Raw genomic sequence first — 11,297 nt, 5'->3', positions numbered from 1 at the left:
AACTTCAATTATTTGATTCGAATTCCTGGATCCGGCTACAATGATACTTTATTGTCAAAGTTTAAACATAAGATCAAATGATAATTTTTTTGCTTTTATCTAATTTCTCAAAAAAAGGGACTAATTTCTCGGTTTTTCTCTTGTTATGTATTTCACCGACCATTTAAACCACGTTTTACTTAATTGTGGTTTATTCTTATTGTTCTTATAATTGATATAATTCATAAATATTGAATTAAAAAACCGAATCAAACTTGAATCAAATCAACTTAATTCAATATTCAATATACCATATTAAAATATAATTTTTCCTTTAAAAAAATTGAACACCTACTTTTATTTGCCAGTATGCTAAAATTTAATGGCACCCATTTATAACCTTGATGGCATAGACAGATGGAATGTACAATTGACTTATTAACAGAAAATGGTCTTTAATATAGTGGGGTAGCTTTATTAATGTACTACGAAGACATATAAAGGAAAAAAATTAAAACATCCTTTTTATACATTAATTGCAATTTTTGGTCATATTTTTCACTTATTGGCTATTAGTTAGTAGGCTGGCAGCCACAATTTAATTATTTCTATAATAATTTGATTTGCTACATTTATTCCGCCAAGTTTAAGAATTTTATTTAATATTAAAAATAATTTATATTTTATTTGAAATTTTAATAATTTTTTAGTGCTCTGCTTAGGAGTGTCCCATGAACGAACTCATTGAATTAAACAAATTCAAATGAAGAAATGAATTGGACTAAAATCCACTCGATAGAGATTGAGTTATGATCCGCCTATTTATTTTTCTTTGAAATGGTCCATACTCAGGTCTATCATTGATTTGTGATCTATCTACTAGCGACATGTATGGACACAACATTTTTGCACATGTCGAAATTCCCCGTGTGTATTTCTCCAAACTTGAAAATCTAACCCACCACTGAATAAAATTTGAAGCTACTCTATCGATTTTAATTTATTTATTGAAATTTGATTTTACACAAAGTTTAAAAGATATATTTTTTATTTTTTTATAATTTTATAATAACAACAATAATAACGAAATCTACTAATAAGATATCAAAAATATGTAGAGTATATCAAAATATTTTTTCATTTACTGTTTTAAACATGCATGTGTAATGTTAGAATTAAAAAATTATATATAAAAAAGAAGAGGATACATTTTTTAAAATTAATCCAATGTAAGGAAGATAAATTGATATGGAGAATTAATATGTAAATATATATTTTATATTAAACTAAAATAAGTTCTTACTTAATAGATAAAGGGTTTTGGACATAATAATTGGATGATGTTTGATTAAGCTTATGAGTAGATAATTTATATTTTTTATTTTGTTTATGCATTTGAAAAATATGCAAAGTGTTTATAAGTCAAAAACTAATTAAAAGTTAAATAATATATTTATTTATTTTTACTAAACACATCATGTTTTTATTGTTGGCTTAAACATTTTGGTTTAAATAAGTAAATAGTACACATGCAATTAATCCTTTGCCTCATTTATTTGTTATCTTCTTCAACTTTCATTATCTACTGAACATTTCAAAATTAAGCAAAACTTGTAGCTCTAGAGATTTAATATTTTAATGTATTTAACGTAGAATTCTACGAAACAAGTTTAATTCATATTCAAATTTTAATATTATTGAGATTTCTTGGAGACTATTTTTTCCTAAATTCGAATTGATCCTTATAAAAAGAGATTATTTCTTTAAATAATCATATTGAATATTTCATAAAATCTTAGATCCTCACAAAAGACATCTCAGTGTTAAGCAAAATGTTAGATTGATGGTCATGGACTCATGGCGATAAAATTTATGCTCACGAATATTTCTCACAAAATTACAAAAATTGTTGAAAACAATAGTAATAAAAAAATAAGATTTATTGAAATTCTAAAAATAACAAAGGAATATACTTTGGATTTGATACATTTTGTCAGAAAAAGTACAGTAATACCATTGGTGGAGTACTATAAACCAATATAGCGTTGCCATTTGTGCGGTAGAAATTAATTAAGTACACTATTCTAGCTGTCTCAAATGATTTGCCTTGATTATAATTTCAAATTATGTCATATTAGAAATTTAAAATAAATTTAATTATTTTTCACATTTTAGTAGTAATAATAATTATTCTTGAATACCTCAATTATAAAAAAAAATGACACATAAATATAGCAAATATGTATTTAAAGGGGCGTGTAAGACAGAAACACAACAAATAATTTGAGATGAATAGAGTAGAAAAGAAAACTTCATTTATATCCTTCAACTTTGATTATACTAACAAATAAACGCATAAATCTTATGTAATAATTCAGGTGAAATATACATGATTTGTATCAGCGTTTTCAAAAATATTTTTGGGGCGAGTCTCGGGGCGGGGCGTACCAAAAATTCTTCGGAGCGTAAATTAAAGAAGTAGATCCATAAGGCGTCAATTCTAAAAAGTAAGTCCGGGCATAAAAACGTAGGCCCGAACGTTTTAAATTTATTTTTTTGTATCTTTTTTGCTTTAAATTATATTTTTTATTATTGGTGTAATGATATTTCTCAAATAGTAATTATAATACTTTTTTTCTTCATTATTGATTATTAATACTTATCTCAAAAAAATCATAATATAATTTCTATATATTATAGGTCATTTATAAAAATTTATTTGTAAAATCATTGAAAGGTTTAATATTAGTAATAAAACTATAAAATTGAATATAAATGAGACTATGCCCCGTCGATCCATGAAACTTACGCCTTGTGTCTCGAGGCTTACATCTCGCCACGTACTCAGGGGCGGCTCAACGTAATCGGAGGCCTAAAGCGAAATCTTAATTAGAAGCCTAAAATCTAAATAAACTTCACATGCATTTATTTAAAATTTATTTTTCTTACATTTTTAAATGCAAAGTATTACCTAATATTTTTTTTATATATAAATGATTTATTCGATTTCTTTTTCAATTATTAGTTTTAAATAAGATTTTATTAATTCAACGTTGAAAAATATTATTTTACTCGGACAATCATTATATGAATTGTTAACAAAGTTCTACAAGTAATAAGTTGACAAATTTCAAATAAATATAAGAGTTAGAACCATAGCTTTGATGAAGTTGATAATTTGGTTACCCCACATTTTACTATGGTTGTTGTAATGCTTGAAAATCTAAGAAGAAATGGAAAAAGAATTTACAATTCAATTTGTTCAACACTTTTTGACTATTAATTGATTAATTGATATAAGAAAATAATGTGAGTATTAGTAGAGAGAGTGTAAGAAAATAATGTGAGTATTAGTAGAGAGAGTGTAAGAAAATAATGTGAGTATTAGTAGAGAGAGTGTAAGAAAATAAAACAATATTTTCTTGATTTTTTCTATTTGAATTGGGTTGAAGAGAATAAAATAATAATTTTAAATATATACTTTTTATCATAAATAATTAATGTTTTTCTTTAAAAAACTAACACATAATTTATTCTTGGTAAAAAATTGAGGCCCCCTAAAATTGGGGGCCTAAGGCCAATGCCTTATTTTCGTATACATAGAGCCGGCCCTGCGCCGTACTGTACAAAACGTCTCACCTTACGCCCCAACCTTTTTAAACATTGATTTGTATTATATCATGGCAATTGACATTTATTGGCCCGAACTTGTCCCGCTTTCCATTACCCTACATCTACGGTCTTCGTAATTTCTTGTAACCAAATTTTTGTACCACTCATTTAATATATTTTCTCGTCTTATGTTATTTATCTAGATTACTACAAATATTTATTTCAAATTACTTAGGTATTAATTTATAAGATCAAGGAGAAATTAAAAAAACTTGCCACTTTTTAAAAAGTATATATAAATATTGTAAAGCAAAAAAAAATCTTCATTATTAATCTTGATATTAATGGATAAAACTCATAAATATAAAATGTATTAAAAGATAAATTAGTAAAAAAAGAATTATTTAAAATTTCTTAATAACGTGTAAAAATAAATGGTTGTTGCATGGTGAAATTTAGCAAGTTGCCGAAAATCGACACCATCTATCCGAGCAAGAGTCATTGTGCTTATTGGATAACTCTTGTTGTTCCCCTATAGCTCAGTGGTAAGCAGGTAGAGTCGATCAATTGCTAATTGATTGATCATAGCCTCATAGGTTCAAATTCTATTCGGAAAGATTTGATTGAATTCTATTAATTCTTTAGCTCAGAATAAAGAGACTCGCTTTGTCCCGTAAGAGTAGATAATCCATTCCTTATTTTTGTTTAATAATATAGGACAGAAAAAGTACTAAGACACAAGTGATATGGTGTATACCAACTTATAGTTATAACAAATGTCTATTATAACACATTAAATTACACAGATAATAAAAATATTTTAATAGGATATGAATGTATATATATAACATGAAATTCATTAAACTTTTGTAGTGTAAATTAATGTGGTTCATATTTCATCGTCTGGGCTCATAAAATAGGACCACGATACACAAATATGGGAAATCATTGTACTCAATAATTCATATATCAACACTAGTTAAATAACATTGTCCTCAGCTTTCTCATTAATAATAGTTACTATTGGAAAGTCCACCCTAATAATTGGATTTGGTGTAATTACATTGTCTGTCTTATTTGGTTGGACATGGAATTATCTGGTAAACAGGTATTGGTATAATTGGCAGAGTGTAATTACACTCTTCAATTCACAAGGATAGATTGTGAATTACTGGTAATTACATGGTGTAATTACAAGCTAATTATTTTTTAATTTCTTCCTCTTATTTTTGTTTTTATTTTTTATTTTTATTATTTAAAATTGTTTATGATTTTCATCTAATATTTTCTAATTTTTTTTTATATTATCTATATTTCATTTCCTTCTTATTCTCAACTTTTACTTTTTGTGATTTCTCGCTATTGACTCAATATTTTACATTACAAGCTATTTTTTCTAAGTTAGACTTGATAGATTATCTTTTTGTCAAATGTTTTATAATTTTATGATATTATATTTATAATATTAATCTTTTTGTGAAACATCCATTCCATGATGTTCATAGAAATTATGTACTTTTAGTTTTTATGAATAATTTAATTGAAATATACTAAATTAAAAAATATAAATCAGTTATTTTTATAATATTAGTTAAGAACATATGTTTATTAATTAATAATTTTCAAGAGACAATATATATCTTAAATATTTAATTTAATATTATTTATAATGTCTCTTATTTATCAAATATAAAATTTTAATTTTAAATAATTAATTTTAATTATTAAAATTCAATATAACCTTATGATTACACTTGTGCAACCAAACAGTACACTTGTAATTACATTGTGGCAAACAAACATGTCGGCATAATTACTAGGCTGATAATTTCTACCATAGTAATTACATCAATTCCAATTACGTGATAGCTTTCCAAAAAGACCCTAAAAGTATTTCTCTTCATGTAAGTCTCTAAAAAAAAATATGTTAATGGATGTGTGATAATTATTCAATACTCAGCATATTTATTCTTGTTACAAATATAATAGCATTGAAAGCGCAGAGTATGCATAATTTAAGTTTCAATTTATTATTTATTCATAGATTGATCAAAATAATATAGACTAAATATTTAATTCATTCATAGTAATGGAAACAAGTCATTTCTCGACTAGTAGTTGCAAAAAATCACTACAACGATAAGTAGTGTTCATAAATACTTAATTTCAAGTTATTTATTAAAATAATACTAACAAGGGATTTAGGGGCAAATTCGAAAATCAGAATTTAAAACTTTGAAGAATCGTTACGTTTTTTTTTTTTATAAACCAAAAGCTTTGATTTGAATCTTAGTAATTAAACCTTTAAAGAGAAATGAAGCTCAATCTTAATCGAACCATGGACAAAAATTATGAGTCCAGATTTTGTTGTCGTCCAGGGACCAGGGCTACTAAATAATGGAGTAATGATACTATGATCATACAGTAAAACATCACTAAATTAATATAGGTGGACCAATGAAATATTATTATTTTGTAGCTATATTATTTAATTGATAAATTAAATAAGTGTTTCCACACTGCAAAATTCATTCGGGGATCAATTATAAAAGAATTCATTTGAATTAACCAACTTACAAAAACGTTATTCATGAACTTGAGGTCATGATTAATGACCTCAATTACCGCAATAAAATAGTTAATAATAACCTGTTGGATTACCCTGATGAAAATGATAAACGTTCAGAGATCTAGAACTTAGAAGAAATTGTGGATACCATCGAGAAAAATAATATTGATGATAAAGTTGGAGATGATACAATATCTTTGGAACTAGTTACGCGTAAGGAAACACTTATCGTATCTAGAACTCTTCACAGTTCTATGGTGCAGTTCGAAAAGACAATCCCAGAATTTTTGAATGAAATAAAAAAAGTTAGACAACACACAATATAATTATATTTGACTAAAATGTCTTATATATATTTATACTTTTAAAGAATTATTAATTTATTATATTAATGGGATCATATATTTATATAGGTCTTCTCAAAATATATTATCTTATTATCTTATCGAAATGAATAATTTTTTCCAACCCAAGTTGAGATCTCAGAAAAATATTATCTTAAAAAATTATTAATTAACTGAGTATTAATTTAATATTTTTTTACTGTATATTAAAATAAGGAAAGTGCTAAACGGCCAGAAAATTAAAAAAACTATAATATTTTTTTAATTTTAAAATAAAGTGATCTTTTTTCCATTTTTTAGTTAAAAGGTATCAAAGTTAAAAGGGTAAAAATATTTTAAAAGGAAAAATAACATAAATAAAATATTTTTCTGGCCAAAAAGATTTTTCCTAAAATAATATTTATAAAAGATGGTTGAATCCAATATTTTGTTAATTGTATTAGTTAGTACAAATCAACCTATATTAAAAAATCATATAGGAAACGGAAAAGGGTCAAAATTGCCCCTAAACTGTGCAAAATACACCATTTATATCCTCCATTACATTTTGGGATCAAAAATATCCCCGCCGTTATCCCAAGAGACCACAAATACCCTCAAGAGTTAACACCCCAAATTTTTAGTGACGTGGCAAGCCACATGGGACTAATACCTTCACCTAAGCATTGCCAACTAAGGTTCACTACAAAAGAACTTGCCCTTTAGTGGAGACAAAGTCGCCACAAATTCCCAAAATATTGCCACTAAAGGTTATGAGTGATTTTTAGTGGCGACTAAGGCTCCAACAATCATTCGCTAGTAAAACCTATTTTTTCAACAAAAAATATGATAATTAATTTTTGATTGCAACCTAATTTTCTAAAATAAATAACTTGCAATATCAATAATAAAAACATGCAATATTATTACGAAAAATCATCAAAATTACTTCTCGATTCAAATCTCCTACTATATAATGCATCATTGTACATTTTATACATTTACATATGACATAAAAATAAAACATACAGTGTCTTCAAACTCCTACTTAATCGATATCATTTTTTATTTTTTAAAAACAATGAAGAAAAAAACACAAAATTAGAATTTAAAGTTAAAAACTTTTAGTGACAGTTTTGTGCGCTTTTGTGGCAACTGTTGTTGCCGCTAAAAGTCTAGTTCTTTTGTAGTGAATCCTAGTTGGCAACGCTAGGTGGAAGGATTAGTCCCACGTGGCTTGCCACGTCAATAAAAATTTGGGTGTTAACTCTTGAGGGTATTTGTGGCCTCTTAGGATAACAGCAGGGACATTTTTTATCCCAAAATGTAATGAAGGGTATAAGTGGTCTATTTCACATAGTTCATGGGCAATTTTGACCCTTTTCCGTATAGGAAATATACTCAACCTATTTTTCTCTTTACACGTCTTTTAAAAAATCATATATTAAAAAGATAACTTTATTCCCTAATTTTTCTAAAAATACTTTTCAAACTTGTTACGTTTACAAAAAAGAACTAATTATAAGAAGAAAAAATAATAATTAATTTTCTCTTTATTTTGTAAATTGACATATAATTCAAATAACTTTTGCTTGACGTGGACAAGTAATATGAAATGGAGGAAATATCTACCCTATTTGTTTTAATTTATGTGATATGTTTCGTTTTTCGAGAATCAAATAGTTTAAGTTTGACTGGAATTTGCGCATGAAATCTTTATTTCTTTTGAAATGAAACTTATATATTCGTCAACTACGTAAAAAAAGAAAAAAAGAAAAATACTAAGTCACAATAATTTACAAGCCAAAATATTTTTAAAATATATAAAAAAAACTTACGATCAAATATGAACTTATTTGAATCTCGAAATCTGAAATATGTCACATAAATTAGGACGGAGGGAGTAGTACGTACAATTTCACTAATATGGACCGAGTAGTATTAATACCAACAGAGCATCCTCGCATTATGCTATATCAGTTTCAAGTTCCAAGTGAAAAGACAAACACAGAAATCAAAACAAGAAACAGAGCAAGTATACAGAGGAGAAGAAAAAATAAATGGGGAGATCTCCTTGCTGTGAGAAATTGGGGTTGAAAAGAGGTCCATGGAGCAAAGAAGAAGATGATTTACTCATCAATTACATTAAAAAAAATGGTCATCCTAATTGGCGTGCACTTCCCAAACTTGCAGGTACTACTAATTTTAGTCTGCATTATTCGCTTTCGACGAAAGCCAATAATGCAATGTTTTGTTACTCATAATGTTTAAATCTTGAATTTCTCCAACACTATGTTATTTCCAGGTCTATTAAGGTGCGGAAAAAGTTGCAGGCTTCGATGGACTAATTACTTGAGACCTGATATTAAGAGAGGCAATTTTACTCATCAAGAAGAAGATACCATTATCAAGTTGCATCAAGTTCTTGGAAACAGGTCTATTTTTATTTTTTTTGACCAAGTTAGATTTGTGCTCCATTCAGAAAAATACTCCCTTTTCGTATTTAAAACTCAAAATCGAAACATTTAATTAAGAGTGCTTAGCAGTTTTATCCGGCCACCGTTTTCTTTGGTGGTGTAAAGGAAAGTAGACAAAAGGATAGAAATAATAGAGGATGTAGGTCATTCAGGATTTAGGAGTTAATTTCTAGCTAGCTTAGACTATGAATAATAATTGGTCATAATAAATTTTAAATATGTATTCTTAAACTTATTGGATTTTTTAGATAATAAATATAATGTTTTAATATAATGGGTCAATGAAAATGTTTGATTTTGACATGATTTTTTTTAAAAATTGTTACAGTTGGTCTGCTATTGCAGCAAGATTACCCGGAAGAACAGATAATGAAATAAAAAACATTTGGCATACTCGTCTGAAGAAAAAAATGAATGAATCTCAGCCTCAAGAAACTCCAGATATACAATCGGAGCCCGAAAATTCTAATGTGGACATACATTTGGAGGAGGCCAACAATTCTAAGGATAATAATTCCGAAATATCGAGTCCTAAAATAAACACCGAGATTCAGCAACAACCAAGTTCATCATCGTCAACATCATCATCAAGTGAATATTCATATTCAAACACAATTGCAACGAGTTCTGAATCGAGAAATCAAATAATGTCGGATAATTTGTTAGAAGTTGATGACGATATTTGGTCCGAGGTAGTATGGGCACCGGTCGATGACAATTATCTTGATTTGTCATTAATGGAGGATAATTACCAGATTAATTGTAGCTTTAATGATAATTGGTTTTGGGATGATCTTTTTACAAGATCTAATGAGTTGATGTTAGAATTGCCTGAATTATGAGCAAAAAGAAAAAGAAAAAAAATGTTAGAGTTTTTTTTCCCTCGTTTTTTCCTGTGTAGAATAATTAAGAGTGTGGATGCTAAATTTAAAAAAAAAAATAAGTTAATGACCGACAGATTAGTGATAATAAATCATTATTAGTTGGATGATTGATGAAATTTCGATGATATTACTTGCACAAAATGTATTGTACATTTTTAATATATTAATACTGTTGATTATAATATTCCTGATGTGCTCACTATTTTATTTTAATGTAAGCAACTATATAATAATTTGTTTAAAAAAAAGGAATGAAGAGAAGAAGTAAATTATTGTAGAAATTTACATATATAAAGTTTACAAATCTTTTTATTTTTTAATAATTTTATTTTCATGTAATCTATAAAAAAATTACAAGTTGTATATTAATTAAACTTAGAAACTTCCGGGATTTTTAGAGACAAAATATGTCTAGATTTTCTCCTCTCTATTGCCTTCCTAATTGTTTCATATTAAATAATCTTCTTATTAGTACTAATAATAATTATTAAAAGTCAAATTACGCCAAACATGCTGCCGATTTCCCTCCTATCCTAATGACAAAACCAGATTCAGAGGTTGTTTCTCTTAAGACGAAAACGTACGATTGCAGTCATTAGAGGGTGTTTGGATTGGCTTAAAAGTTTGTTAAACTTACTTTTAGGCCAGTCTTTTAGTTTTGGAAGTATTTGACAAATATAAAAATAGCTTAAAATAAATAAAAAATAACTTAAAACAAGTTATGAAGATTTTAGCAAGATAAAAATAACTTAAAATAAGTTTTAAAATAAGTCAAAAACCAAAAATAGTGTCCCCTACTTTTTATTTTCTGACTTAAAAATTATTTATGTTTAACTTTTTATTTTTAACTTAAAAGCTTTTTTTTTCACCAATCCAAACGAACTCTTACAGTAACATGTGAAATAGTTATTACCAAGAAAAACTCTTTTTATTTTAAATATATTTTGTTGAATCAACGTGTCACATGAATCACGACGATGTAAATTTATTACCATTTGAAAATCACACAATTCAACTGTACGTTATATAATAATCATAAAAATAGGATTCTAACATTTGAACAATCTCTTTATAGCTTTTCTGCAATAATCATACGATTCAATTAAATTTGATTTCGCACTATATTAATTTTTTTTCTTTTTTTCTGAGATACTACTTTCAAAATCATTATTTTTCATTTTTTTTCAAGCTTGAACTTAAAACTTAATTCATGTTGATGGACTACTTAAAGAGTTAAACTTAGGTGTAAATTTTTTTAATGTTCTTTTACACTACACATTAAACGCGTAACTAATAATTTCAATTAAATTAAATGTCTCCACAGTACATTCATTGAATAGTAAATTTTAGCTTTTAATACTTAGTACCAATTGCATTTATTATTCGAGAAATATGTACAAACAAACAAAAAATCATTTAATTAGGAGATCAAACCATTTTGTAAATTTTTGGA

At 26.6% G+C, this 11,297-nt stretch overlaps 1 protein-coding gene across 1 annotated transcript; it reads left to right on the top strand.

Annotated features, from left to right (window-relative positions):
• The first annotated feature begins 8,433 nt into the window (after positions 1-8,433).
• On the top strand, positions 8,434-9,969 carry LOC102586398 (myb-related protein Myb4-like). The gene is made up of 3 exons (XM_006352680.2): positions 8,434-8,676; positions 8,789-8,918; positions 9,289-9,969. The coding sequence occupies exons 1-3, from the start codon at positions 8,544-8,546 to the stop codon at positions 9,800-9,802; spliced, it is 777 nt and encodes a 258-aa protein (XP_006352742.1). The 5' UTR covers positions 8,434-8,543; the 3' UTR covers positions 9,803-9,969.
• The last annotated feature ends 1,328 nt before the right edge of the window (positions 9,970-11,297 follow it).

Source organism: Solanum tuberosum, unplaced genomic scaffold (assembly GCF_000226075.1).
Source record: "Solanum tuberosum cultivar DM 1-3 516 R44 unplaced genomic scaffold, SolTub_3.0 scf00150, whole genome shotgun sequence".
Taxonomy (NCBI): domain Eukaryota; kingdom Viridiplantae; phylum Streptophyta; class Magnoliopsida; order Solanales; family Solanaceae; genus Solanum; species Solanum tuberosum.
Note: the sequence above shows the minus strand (reverse complement) of the source record. Positions and strands in the feature narration are given on the sequence as shown.

Coding starts and splice junctions, on each gene's coding strand:
- LOC102586398 (XM_006352680.2), top strand. CDS start 8,544: ATGGGGAGATCTCCTTGCTGTGAGAAATTGGGGTTGAAAAGAGGTCCA. Junction 8,677..8,788: donor TGCACTTCCCAAACTTGCAG/GTACTACTAATT, acceptor TGTTATTTCCAG/GTCTATTAAGGTGCGGAAAA. Junction 8,919..9,288: donor CATCAAGTTCTTGGAAACAG/GTCTATTTTTAT, acceptor AAATTGTTACAG/TTGGTCTGCTATTGCAGCAA.